The sequence below is a fragment of the Paramisgurnus dabryanus genome, chromosome 20, assembly GCF_030506205.2.
Source record: "Paramisgurnus dabryanus chromosome 20, PD_genome_1.1, whole genome shotgun sequence".
Taxonomy (NCBI): domain Eukaryota; kingdom Metazoa; phylum Chordata; class Actinopteri; order Cypriniformes; family Cobitidae; genus Paramisgurnus; species Paramisgurnus dabryanus.
The window spans coordinates 27,319,652-27,334,090 of record NC_133356.1 but is presented as its reverse complement, the minus strand read 5'-3'; the positions used below and the strand labels follow the sequence as shown (position 1 = coordinate 27,334,090).

Here is a 14,439-nt window from a genome sequence, read left to right as displayed (position 1 = left end):
TATCCTAGAAATGGATGAAGTGCTGCTCATTTGGTCTGTTTAAATATAACTACTGTACATTATAAAGTTTCTAGTTTCAGGATATTGACTTCCTTATTTCATATTTTTATCCACAGATCTGTTTAAGTCTAATGAGGCTGCTCCATTATTTATCTCACTCCCCGCTCGGGTCCGTCACGCTGCTGGACTTCAGGCCGCGACAGTTCGTGCTGGTGGAGGGAGTGTTGAAAGTGACCGACCTGGATGACGCCAGCGTTGAGGAGACGCCTTGCTCACCATCGTCTCCCTCCGATTGTCTCATGGAGTTCCCTGCGCGCAACTTCACTCTTTCCTGCCACAAGGGGCGCTGTCAGGAAATGAATGAAAAGAGAAACCTCTACAATGCTTACAGGTGAGCGATTACAAACATCTGAGCCGACCCGTGCTTTATTTGTGTATTCTGGGGTGTTGAAGGCGCAACAATGTGCTGACGTGGCTTTTCCATTTTCTCTAGATTTTTCTTCACATACTTATTACCTCACAGTGCACCCACAGCTCTGCGGCCATTTTTGGACAAAATCGTAAACTCTACAGGTGAGTGTGGTTTCACTTATGGTACATTCACACAGGGCGTAACTGTTAACGCTTCACATTGACATTTAATGGGTGACATCATAGGTTGCCAAACTGAATTGTGGATCCGACAGCGTCGCGTCACAGCCGTGGCTAGCAGCAGAAGTAAAACAGTTCTCAACTTTTCAGTGCCAACGTGTGCGTCAGCCAATCAGATTTCCTTTTGCATAAAGAGTATTGGCTGGCTCTGCACTAGGTTTTTGCATGTGTTGTGGCCACTGAGATTGGCTGTTGGTCACGGTTCAGATACGCCTTCTGTCAAGGTCTATTTAGCTTCTGCTTTCATCTCTGATGGAGATTTTTTGGCTAGATTTGGCTTTGATAGCTTTATTTTTTGGTGGTCCAAGGTGATGTACATAACTGGTGCTCCAGATAGACAAAAATGGTTTCACCTGCAGGCTCCTGTAGTTTCCTGTAATTGGTAGAGTGTTGTGTTAGCAGCGCAAAAGGTCATAAGTTTGATCATGCAACTGTTAAACAAACACCTATCTAGACCAGCTTAGACCAAATGATGGCCTTTGACCAATTTGGACCAGCTAGAAACCATATAAAACCAGATACCAGCAAGCCATTCTATTGTATTATAGCCTCTCATTCCCTTTTACTATACCAAACAGCCTTAAGATTTCCAAATGCTCCTCCACAAAAAAACTCCTCCTCACATTCCTACATTTTTCGTTTTCTTCCCATCATCCCTTCTTCGTAATTCCTTTGTCTGGTCGTTTTATCGTTTTGTTTATCAGTGTAATAGCACGTCAGATAGCGTCTGAAATCTTGTTTTTCTGGGACAAAACAGTCCGTGACGCCGCAGGTAGCGTGGGTGGGCTGAGACTCGATTTTATCTTCTCTATGTCACACCATGAAACACCCACTTCAGCATCATTCAAGAGACATTTTAGGGTCATATTTTCTGATAAGACTGAATATTAGTGGTGATATTTCATTGTTATTTATGCTGCGTGTTTGTGTTTCAGGAGAGCTGATTTGGGGCACAGACGAGACTCTGGTTCATCTCGAAAAAGTGTTGGATATGTACAAGAATGGATATTACCTCAAAAATAACTCACAAACACACAAAACAGGTAAGTGACTGAGTCATTGCATGGTTCATAAGCTCAAAAAAGCCTTTAAATGAGCCATTTGGTCTAAATCCAACAAAAATGAAATAGATTTCCCATTATTCTCAATTTTTTGCCTCATAAAATAGCTAAATGAATATATAACGTTAATGTGCTATTCTTCATTAGCAGTATAGAAATATACAAATCAGGTTGTGCAGTCAAGATTTACAATTAAAATGATGACCAATACCATTTGCTTCTGGCATGAATTTTTGGAGTAAATCATCTCCAATTTGTAATGTGCGACTTTAAAAAAAGTTATGGTTTCGTGCTGGTGTTCATAAACATGATCAGTCCGTCATGACTTTAAGTCAACAAGATGCCCAATTCTGGCATATGGGTAGCCACAAATCTCTACAGAATTAAACAGACAGCATAGAAAGTAAAAGAAGACGTTTTGTGTGTGCATGTGAGGACAAAAGAGAGGAGATGTTGAAGATAAGAGTTTATAACTGGTTAGGAGAGGGGCTGTTAGAGAGAACCGGCTGACAAAACAACCATTTTACACGGAGAAACACCTCACTCACTTTCCTTCTGTCTCCACCCCTGTTTTCACTCCCTTTCCTCTATGTTTTTCTATGCTATCCCTTCTTCTCTTCTTCATGCTCCATTGGCAGTCTAAAGCAGATACAGACACTTGTTGACTGATGGGTGTGTTAAGCAAGCGAGGGCCATCTTTTACAGCGCCATTTAACTCTTTACACCCTTTCAGCAAACGCTGTGTACATTTACTAATCAGAAATTATACATGCTGTTACAGTTTGGTAAGTTTTAAAGAGGTCATATGACGTTGGTAAACAGAAGATTATTTTGTATAGTTGGTGTAATGCAATGTGTTTACATGGTTTATGGTTAAAAAAACATTATTTTTCACATACCGTACATTATTTCCATACCGTATACATTTCCACATAAGGGACCAAAGCACTGAGCAAGAAAGATTTATGATCATGTGCATCAAGTCCACGTTGAGTTGTTATGGAAGTAAACTTATGACTATAATCCTTGCGTTCATTGAAGTCCAAAAAAAGAGATTTCAGTTGGAGACGATAACTTGCCTCATTGTAGACTTTGGGATTTGTATTAGGGTCAGTGACAAAAACACGTTTAGCAAGATGAGAAATTCAAAAATCTTAAAAAAAAAAACTTGTTTTAAAAGCCTGCATCAGATTTATTTCAATGCACATAGCGTATTTATGTAGATTTTATGCAATAAAACATTACATTTGCACCATTTTTATGAAAGTTAAGAGTGAGTGGACCTGAAAATGTCAAATGGTGTAACCGCCAATTGCGCCAAAGAATGAGAAATATTAAATATTTTATCCACCTTGATGCTTCATGTAAGCATAATCATAAAAATATATATATATATATATATATATATATATATCATTTTATTCTTTATTTCTAAACGTACATTTTAATGCGTTTTTGTAATATTTATCCTGACATATGCTGAAAACAGCTGTTTTCTAAATAATCTAAATAATGTAAAAATCTATGTAAAAAAATCATATTACACTAAACCAGATGATTATATTTTATTCCACATTTTTTATGAATATATTTAAATTTTTATTAAAAAGAAAAATACTAGTTACACCAATTGACACAGACCAGTTACACCACATGACATTTTAGCAATTTTTTAGCAAAATCTTAGACTTGGTCCTCAAAAAAGAGAATGTATGCAGTAATCTGCTAATTTATTTTGAAATTTTTACCCTTTTACATTTACTTGAACCGTACGGACACAAAATAATGAACATCACGTCATTGAACCATTAACACAGCCACACCAAAATAAATGTAAAATCACAACATTTTCTTTGCTTATGTAAAAAAAAAGACATTTGTGGATATAAAAAAATGAAAGACCAACATATGAGTCAAACTGATTTATGGCCTGTTGTATAACTGTGCTCAGTTGGTTAACTATGACTTGAGTAGGCATTTTAGGTATTCTTGTAAAACAGGGTCATCTGTTAGTTGGCATGTATATCATCAGGGCTTCCCTGGAAAACTCTCCTGGCCAACGCACATTAAAATCCCAGCATGCCTTTGGTTACCTCACCTCTATCTCATTTCTTCTGCGTCTTACATTCACAGAAAGCGAGAGCTCCATGAAGCATTAATTAGGGCAATAAAGTCGTTCTTATTTACTAGCTTCTCACTCAGCCCAGTTTTCTGCCACGTGCAAGCTTTAGACATTAAAGGGGCCATTTCACAAGACTTTTTTAAGATGTCAAATAAATCTTTGGTGTCCCCAGAGAACATATGTGAAGTTTTAGCTCAAAATACCCCACATATAATTTATTGTAAGATGTTAAAATTGTCACTTTGTAGGTTCTTCTCATCAGAGAAGACTTCATATGAGGCAGCCTACCAGTGACCTTCTTTCAGAGCCCCTTTACTTTTGAAAAGAAACCCATTCAGCCATATCCCTAGGAGACTTAGAGATTTAACCGTTTATGATCGAGCAGTTTGACATTTGTAGCAGACAGTTAGCTTAGGTCTTTAAAAAGCTGCCCTCCTTTCATCATGCCCATTGACACAGTACTGTGATTGTCAACTTATGGGCCCATTAGGAGGCTTCGGGTTTATGTTACAAGGAGGGTATAAAATGAACTTTCTGACAAAGACAAACTATTGGAGAAAACTACTTGGCCATATATCATATTTACCAGTCATGAAATTTTATTTTGGATTTTTTTCCCCAATTGCGACCCTGTAACATGAAACCACAAGTCATAAGTCTCAAAGGTATATTTGTAGCAACAGTCAAAAATACATTGTGTGAATAAAAATTATTAATTTTTTATGTAAAGGTCATGTTCCACGGAGATATTTTGTACATTTTCAACCTTAAATAAATCCAAAATTATTTATGATTAGTAATATGTGTTGCTAAGGACTTCAGTTGGACAACTTTAAAGGAATAGTCTACTCATTTTCAATATTAAACTATGTTATTACCTTAACTAAGAAAAGTTGATACATCCCTCTATCATCTGTGTGCGTGCACGTAAGCGCTGGAGCGCGCTGCGACGCTTCGATAGCATTTAGCTTAGCCCCATTCATTCAATGCTGCCATTTAGAGATAAAGTTAGAAGTGACCAAACACATCAACATTTTTCCTATTTAAGACGAGTAGTTATACGAGCGAGTTTGGTGGTACAAAATAAAACGTAGCGCTTTTCTAAGCAGATTTAAAAGAGGAACTATATTGTATGGCGTAATAGCACTTTTGGGAGTACTTCGACTCGCCTGAAAAATCCGCTCCCCTTCTCCCTCTCATAATGATTACTGCGCCGAGTCGAAGTACTCCCAAAAGTGCTATTACGCCATACAATATAGTTCCTCTTTTAAATCCACTTAGAAAAGCCCTACGTTTTATTTTGTACCACCAAACTTGCTCGTATAACTACTCGTCTTAAATAGGAAAAACGTTGATGTGTTTGGTCACTTCTAACTTTATCTCTGTTTGATACCATTGAATGAAAGGGGCTAAGCTAAATGCTATCGAAGTGTAGCAGCGCGCTCCAGCGCTTACGTGCACGCACACAGATGATAGAGGGATGTATCAACAATTCTTAGTTAAGGTAATAACATAGTTTAATATTGAAAATGAGTAGACTATTCCTTTAAATGAGATTCCCCAATATTTAGATTTTTTTGCACCCTCAGATTCCAGATTTTCAAATAGTTGTATTTCATCCAAATATTGTCCTATCCTAACAAACCATATTTTAATGGAAGCTTATTTATTTATTACATATGATGTATAAATCTCGGTTTAAAAATTGCATTTGTGATATGTGTCAATATTACAGTCTATGCCTGTTGGTGAAACTAACAAAATTCAGAGGATAAATAATTTTTTATCTCATGTAATTGTTTGGGTGGTGTAGTGGAATCTCCATACATGTGTAAAAATTCAATTCTGGACAGCAAAGGTGTCCAGGTGCCCAAAACCAGTAGAGCCTTAAATCCAAAACCCCACACAATTATGAGCCAACTATGCAGCGCAGCCATTTTGACATCTCCCCAAAAAATGTCTAGGAAGTGGACACACTTAGAAGAATACATGACCACATTGGCCTCATTTATGCCAGGCTCACCAAAGGCCATGACAACCAATCCATCGCAATTCCGTTCCCAAACATCACAGCTTAAAAGTGCCGCATAGGGATTTTGACTTGAATTCGAGTGTGGTTGACCAGCAGTTGGTGTTTTCTTTTTGTTATCCAAATTGTCCTGCAACCGTTCAAATGAGAGCTTATGAGTAACTGACACAGATTTGCTTGCTGGGTCACAAGACAACGCATGTTTGCGAAAAGTGAGAATTTTTTCTTACATTGGTAAATGTAAAGTGTGGAATGTTTGATTTTCCTATGTTTGCTATTTTTGTAAATGCCTAAAATTCATGCAGCTGCACATTGGAGCTTAACCGAAGTGCAAAGAAAAACAATTCAGCCCACCACAAAATACACAATCTACAAACTGGTGGCATTGACAGTGGAAGGAAACAATTATTCTGCTTTATTAATAGTCGCATTACTAATAGTCATGAACGAAGCATGTGCTTTTATTTTGTGTTTCATCTGGTTACATCAAATGAAATTTCTCACTGATGAATTCAGACAGACATTTGTTCTCGCTTTGATCTAAAAGAGCACATCTGCCCTTTTTCAATATCATAATGTCATATGTTCAGTGTTATGTGCAGTACGTTGTGTTAATATGAATCCTGTCTTGTAACGCTGATTTGATACACGACCAGAGATGAGAAACAGGCAGCTGTGCTTTTTATGACAAAAACACTTTTATTGAAAGGTCCAGCTATTACAATCTGGCTATCATCGCTGCTGTGAGGAGAATTTTGGCAGATTTACAGAAGTCTCTTCTCATTAGCTAGTTTTGATGTTTTAGAGGACTGAACTCATGTCTGTGTAAATGATTAGACTTTAATACATACGACTGAAAGTCGATCTCTTGCATGTTTCTATCACTTTGTGTCCTAATCATCCACGACGAGCTGGAGAACATTGTGTTGCGCCAAGAAGCTCCGCCCACCGCTGTTCCCCGCTGTATATCAAAACTTTTCTTACTAGCCAAGACTGTCATATCGCAATTTCACACGTGTCATGTCTGGTTAGCAAATGGTGTGAATTTTTTTGCAGGTTTTAAAAAAATAAAAAAAATTTAAATGACATATACAGATGTTATGTTGTGATATTTTAAGAATATTTGAAGAGTTTGGTTCTGTTACAAACTTTCACATAACATCTATAGGTTATGAAATCATAAAAAATCAAATCCATAACTTGATTTTCAAAGATTTATTCCATGAAATGCAATAAATCCATGACAAGGTTTTTTCAAAATGCTATAAATCTATTGAATCAATAGCCATAAATGTGCATTCATCTTTGCCATGATATATTCATTTAGTTGACTAGTGGTTTACATTAATTAAAAAAATAAACATTAATGGCATTAAAAACACTTACTTTGTGATATTAGGAACACTGTCATTGCTGCGGTTATACTTGACGTCGTCCCTTAACATTTTTCACAGCGATCAGCGGTAAAATGTTTTGGTCCTGCTCGATTCTCGTTGACTTTGAGTAAAATTATGGAAAGTTTTTCATAAGATCCCCTGGGGTCAATGTGTTAGCATGAGAAGCTTGATGCTGTCGAGAGAACAAGCGGTCATCTCCCGAGTGCCTCTTACGTAAATTATTAGATGTTGATGGCTTACGTTTCTTTCCAGTTATAGAAAACCATCACAGGTTTATCAATGCCATTAAAGTATTATTTTGTTTTTGTTTGTTTGTTGATCATGAAGTACAAAGTAGATGAGGACTCCGTGTACTCAACGCGCCGCCATTGTGTGTTTACATTGCGTGGAATGGTACGCTGTAATTTGTGGAGCGGATTTATTGCATTCTGTAGAAAAGGAGGAGTGGCGTTTATTGCGTTTTGTGAAAAAAGGGATAAAATATGACAGAATAACACGGCGGATATTGGATTTTGCGTAAAATTAAGAATTTACTTTTAAATACTGACCTGATATAATACTGATTCTGGCAGTAACTCATTTTTTTTTTTCAAAAATGGCGTTTATTGTGTTTTGTAACCAAACTCTTCATTTGTACATAATGTCAGCCAACATTTCTAAAATGGCCCTGTAAGTTGGATTTTGAAGTGTGACGTTGGGTATTATGGGGCGTACAAACAAACGCAAATTCAACAGTTTGTGCAAGTAGATCAAATAAAAAGTAAATGCAAAGACACAATAAGGCACAAATTCGCTGCGGGTGATGCGACTGACACAAATTGGGTGGTGCTATTTCCACGTAAACGTGCTATTCGCCTCATACACGTCTAAAAAATTCAACTTGAGCGAAAAATTAGCCTGACCCAACGTTAAATCTAGCGAGAAATATTAAGTGAGGAACGCAATTCGAATACACTTTGTGTTTGGTGTGTAGGATCATTATAAAACCGAGTTTCTAGACTGTAATAGATGAATAGTTTTAAATAAAAACGTTTACAAAGCACAAAAAAAGATTTTTTCATGTTAATCCAATCTAAGGCTGAAGTATCAAGTTTTTATGCATAGATGGTCTGTGTATAGTGAGCACGACGCAATGTTCGTCATCAAAAGAGTGCACACATATTGTATGCCCACCACCGGACTTTTCAAACTCTGCGTACATTGTATGTGTAAATCGAGTATGCACCTACGGGAGAATGTTTTGTGTAGCCCAGGAGATGCATTGCATTTTGTCGCAATGCACATGCATCGAACATCTGTCTATACGTACAAGTCGAATAAACTATACTTTGCAAGGCTGTGCGTTCATACGTTCACTGACTTTACTCCAGGCTTAAACTTTGTTAGTTGCAATGTTGATTTTTTTTCACTTATCAACTTAAAAAAGACAATTTCATCCAACTGAAAGAATTTTGTTTTTATTTAACTTTAAACTGAAACTTTGACTTTTTATTTAATACTCAAGTATTTCAATCCAGTAACAAAATAATCTTTGTTAGCAACAATTTTTAAATTTAAATCTTATTCGGCAAACAAACAAATAAATAAATAAAATAAAATGACATACTACTAAAAGTATTTGTTCAGGTTAGTTTATTTCCTTTGTTGTTAGAACGTTTTGAAGTTTTTTACAATGACTAGCGACGTACTGCATTATGTTAATGTGATCACAGAAGTGGTAGCAGTGCAGAATCAGTGGGCGTGGCCAGATGAAGACAAGGGGAGGGGCATTGTTAGTTTAGTTTTCTTTTGGTCGTCACTCATCACATCTCTGCGTGTTTATCTGTCTTTCTTTTTAACTCTGACCTCATTTTGTTGGCCTTTCTCTGGCTTTGGTTGCTCGGTGAAGGGGGCATGTTTTGCGGTCGGGGGCCACGTTGAGTCCCGTTTTAAACTCGTATGTGTGTTTGAATGAGTTTCTGAAGAACCACAAGATAAGAGAGGAATCAGAGGACACATGTCAGGCTCACGTTAACAATGCCCTGCATGCCGCCCCCTGTCAAAATACAAACCGGCCCAATGTGTTAACAATGATGGAGCTGGTTATACAGTGTTAACCCCTGAATTCAACTTAATATTTCATTTTATGAATTTAGTATGATTTATAGAAATGCATCTTTCTCTCTCTTGACAGAGTACAAACGCATTTCAAACACCTCAATAGCATCTGAGAACTACCGCTGCTGGCCGTCCTATCAGCACGATGGATGCATGCTGTCGGTCTTTAGTGCCGAAGAAGCTATTGACGTGTGTGAGAGCCACGCCCAATGCCGGGCCTTTGTGATGACCAATCAGAGCACTTGGACAGGTAATGGTTTTAAAACTTTTCCAGAATCGAAAACGATTTTCCAGTTCACTCTCTCACAACCTGTTTTCAATCTCTGCAGGTCATCAGCTAGTAGTCTTTAAAACCAGTGCGGTCAGCGTGACAGAAGCTCCAGGTAAACTCACCTACGTACGACTGGGAACGGCTGGGAGCTGAAACGTGAGAGAAAGGAGGAGCAGACATCATCTGAAGACACTCTCGCTTACATCTGAAGAGAAAGCATCTCTCAGGGAGTTTGGTTTTCTCTGAGATTTACTCAGGCAAAGATCACAGCCAACCAAAGTGCAATACTGCCTCTGAACCTGGGATTGGACGTCCGGCTCTTTTCCCGAGAGTTTGTGAATGTGTTCGTATTTGGCAGAGATGCAGAGAGTGGTATTTTGTGCTTGTTGTGGCAGGACACAAGATAACATTAGGATTTCAGAGTGCATGTGTGTGTATTTAATGAGATCTCCTGTCAATATCTCTCTCACTTCTTTCTCTCAATCTTTCATTCATGTGTTGTTGCTGTTCGTGCCCACACAGAATCATCCTTTATTTTTTCTGTTATTCAGCACTTTTATTTTTTTTATGTGAAACAGGGTCTATTTGTTAAGCTTTTAAAAGCTTTTTGTTTGATTTTTTAAATCTTTTTTTATATAACTGCTTAAGTTCTTTCATCAATTGATGCGTCCACAAGTAATTTATTAGTTTAATGAATGTAAACACTTCCTTTTCAAATTGTGAAATTTTTGGCTTGTATTTTGCTATTACAATCAAAGAAACAGTATTGTTTAATCTATTTTTATCATCCAACCTTGTTTTATTTGTAATGTTCAATGTTGAGACATCTGACAGGGTTTATTGTGGTACTTCAGTTGTAGATGATGGTTAGTCGATCAGTCTCCTTGCAGTGTGATAGTGAAAGTTTCCCAAGGAAATGTAAAATCTATTACGTGACAGGTGAAGAAGATTCTGCTTTCAAAGAAAGCACTGAGATAAAATGTACATGTTTTCTTATGAGTCTTATGCTTGTGCTGTATATATAATGACATTGTTGCCGATGAGAGTAATATTTTTATATGGAAATATAAAGTCATGTGACTTAAAACTATCTTGTTTGTTTGTTTTTTGATTGCATCTTTAAAATTTGTGTTAAGTGATATTAAAGGGGGGAGTTAATGCTATTTTATGCATTCTGAATATTAACACAGTTTACGAGTTGTAATCCTCATGCTAAACAAATGCAAAATGTCAAAAAAGCTAAGCAAAGTTTCTGAAAGTTTTTTTAAAACATGGGTACCCGTTACATACCAGTAACTCTATATTCCTTTTATGGGCACTTCCTCCAGAAAAGCACGCCCACATGTCAATCAGATGGCATTTTTTCATTGCATAGTACATTGCATTGGTGGGTCAGCTTACTTTTGAGGGCTTTTCAGTACGTATTACCCGATACTTTTTTTAGTACCACCTCGGTTGGGGTTCCAGGCGAGCTGAGCAAATAGTAAAACGTGATGTGAAAACACTGTAGGTCACTGATTGGTCTAACAGAATCGTCACTACTGTCTCAAGCAAACCTGTTGTCATCTGTGCTTTGTTGTAAGTTCCCAAACTCCCTTCAGTAGTAAAATTACATCCACAGGCTGAGAATCAGGAATACCATACCAGTGTTTTCCTTGTAGTTTGTGTATCCGCACATCCGTATGTATGCACGGCATTTTTGCAACTTAGCAGAGACGCCACAGGTGTTTTTCACATGTGAGACAGATGTGGTGATAAACGTGATGTGCAAACATCTATTTGTGGTGGTCAAATTTGATTTTGTGGTGGACTGACAAATAAATGAATGAATGGGAAACACTGCATTCCAATGATGCTCGCTCCCACTTTTTGTATGATGTCACAGCAGTAGGCAGCGCAAATATAATGACACGCCTATTATCCCTCCCACTGCGAAGTGGAACTAAACTCATTGGTAAAGCTAACCAAGCCAAAGTAAGGTAGGCTGACACAACCTGACCCTGCAATGGAAAAGTGCCAAGAATGAGACCAAACGAGGACGATTATTAGCATTGTTCCTTCGAGTAGAAGTCAAAAGGCACTACTGCATGTAACACCTTTGTTTTATATCAAGACTTAACAATGGCACAAAAGAAGAAGTGTGTTTTTGGATGTAAGGAGAGGAAAGCCTTGTTCAGCTTTCCAAGTAAGCCACCATTATGGAAACAATGGATATAGTTTGTTTATCAGGTTTAGCAGCAGAGTTTTGCGTGTGTATTTGTTTAACGCTGGATTTTGTTAAAAAGTCCCAACCAGGTCATGAGTCGCAGGGTTATGTTGGAAATCGGCACGCAAGTGCATGTGAACGACACAAACATGATTCATAAGTTATCCAGAGATAGTGGGATAATGTTTTGTGTGTGTTGCTTGCCTGTGACTTGCACCTCCCTCTGGGATTTTGTGCTTTTACAAAAATATTCGCTAGATCTGTCTTATATAAATCTTATAAAAATAAAGTCTTTTCATAGACATGAATGATTTGATACTACTCAATAGGTACTCAAGATTAAAATGAGATAAGCAGAAACAGTGTGAGTTATGGGAGCTTTAAATGTCTTCAGGGTTTGTCACACCACAGGAAAATGTGTTATTAACCACCCAGCCCAATTTGAAAGATGAAAACTGGCAGGCAAATAAAATAAGTTATCAAAATCTTGAAAAATTAGGAGCATTCTGTGCCGTCAAACGCTGGGTCATGTCCGCTGCCGGCGCTAAAACCACGCCCACTCATGGGAACGCTGCTGTCTCTCTCAACTTCATTCATCTGAGCAATACCAGCAAGCAATTTTGCGTTTGAAAGATGTCTAATAGCCATCCAAACACAGGCCAGACGTCTAGACTAAAATCTGAGCTGTCAGTCATTTAAATAGACCCCTCACCATTAATTTTTTTTTATAAATGAAACCGTAATCACTGTTGCTTACATGATGATAAATCTAACATGTCACAAGCTATTTTGGCAAAATCAAATTTTTTTTGCTAGAATTGGGTTAGTCATAGCTAAATCATGTCTATAGTTAACGTAGATGGTAAATGATGGCTATTGCTTGCTGGGATTTTTGCTATGAATTTTAAATAACTGGCCCAAGGTCATTGATTAAAGTAAAGAAATATAAAGAGCAGGTGCTTCTTGTTTTATAGTCTTGGATGCTTGCATACATCGGGCCTTCTGGTTTCCTCTCCACCTTCTTGAGAGAATCCGAAGAACGCAACCAAATAAACCTCAGTCATCATGTCATTACTAACTCAAATCACTTTTCTGTCAGTATGAGTACTTTAATGTACCCGACAGACCTCAGCAGTACCACAGGGGCTGCAGGTACAGCGTTCACCTCCTGACACAGAGCTCCCCGACTGCACAGCTGTTCTCCATATGCCAACATCCAAATCCCCTTTCCATGGGGGTTCATTTCTTTTGTGTGACTGAAGGAGGAAGATGGACCACAAAAGACCTGAAAAACCAGGCTAGGAGAGATCTTTAAAAAGGGGTGTAGGGGAGGGGGGCAAAGCTCAAGTGCGTGTTAATGTGTATGTGTCAGACTAGATGGAGAGAGAAAGATAGAAAGTAGCACAAAAGAATGAGAAAGAGAGAGAGAACAGCATCTGTCTTCTATTGGCCTGAGGGATTATGGTTTTCTTGAGGCACGGCTTCAGGCTGTGCCTGAAAAAAAGGCAGAGAGAGGAAGAAAGGGCAAGAGGGGGTTGTGGGTCAGCTGTAACCTCACTAATGAGAGACAGACCCCATGCCAAAAACTCACCTCAAACCGGTGACATGCTGTGGACTTCTAACATGAGGATAAGTCCCTTCAGCATTTCAAGGCAAAAGGTATTTGGAATACCAAATGATATAAAGGTATGCCGGAAATGGCTCTTCTAAGAACCTATGACTGAATGGTTCTTCAATGGCATCGCTGTGAATAACCTTTAAGAGCTAATACAATAAAAGACATGTTACAGTCAAGAGCAACAACTGTTTCTGTAATCAGACCTTTACAACTGCAAACTCTGTTACAACTGCAAACATTTTAAGTGATTTTAAAATATCTCTCATTGTTTTTTACGAATGTATCCTTTACAGTCTCAGTGAGTCAAGAGACATTTAGGCTACGTTCACACTGCAGGCAAAAGTGGCCCAAATCCATCTTTTTTCCAAAATGTGACACATAACAGTCTGAATAGCACAAATCCCAGTCCACTTTCATATGTGGTCCTAAATTGGATACATATCTAATGTATTGCAATGCGTCTTCAGTCTTGAACGGCCATGTCGCATTTCATGACATCAAGACATCGCAATTCTGTGCTGGAGGAGACAGGAAGATGATCCCATGCCTTGTTTTGTGCATACAGGTCACTTCAGGGCCGTATACGATTCACACATGAAACTGATGTCCATGACTATATGCAAACATACCGCCAGTGGCACACCAAAGTTGAATATGAGCAAAAATGCATTGTATGGGTTTTCTAAAGACATTAATGTTAAATGTATGTTTATCTGTGATGTTATATTTGAGGTTAAGAAGATTATTGAGTTTTGTAAGTTACAGCATGTTCCTAAAGTAATTTATCGTCTGTGTTCCTGTATAGCTCAGTCTTAAAGCATTGCGTAAAAGGTCACGGGTTCGAACCCAGGGAACACAAATACTGATAAAAATGTATAGCTTGTAATGCAATTTATACACTTTGGATAAAAGCGTCTGCCAAATGCATAAATATAATATAAATTCAATGTTCAAGAGTTTAACGGAAAGATCTTACTGTACATAAAA

General features: G+C 37.8%; 1 protein-coding gene across 1 annotated transcript in view; it reads left to right on the top strand.

The window, feature by feature from the left end:
• Positions 1 to 10,718, top strand: part of pkdcca (protein kinase domain containing, cytoplasmic a) — a 38,828-nt gene extending 28,110 nt beyond the window's left edge. Inside the window, exons 3-7 of the mRNA XM_065251685.2 lie at positions 117 to 391; positions 494 to 573; positions 1,587 to 1,694; positions 9,434 to 9,607; positions 9,687 to 10,718. Coding sequence (XP_065107757.1) covers positions 117 to 391; positions 494 to 573; positions 1,587 to 1,694; positions 9,434 to 9,607; positions 9,687 to 9,781 — 732 coding nt within the window. The 3' untranslated portion in view covers positions 9,782 to 10,718. The remainder of the gene's footprint in view (positions 1 to 116; positions 392 to 493; positions 574 to 1,586; positions 1,695 to 9,433; positions 9,608 to 9,686) is intronic.
• Positions 10,719 to 14,439: the final 3,721 nt, after the last annotated feature.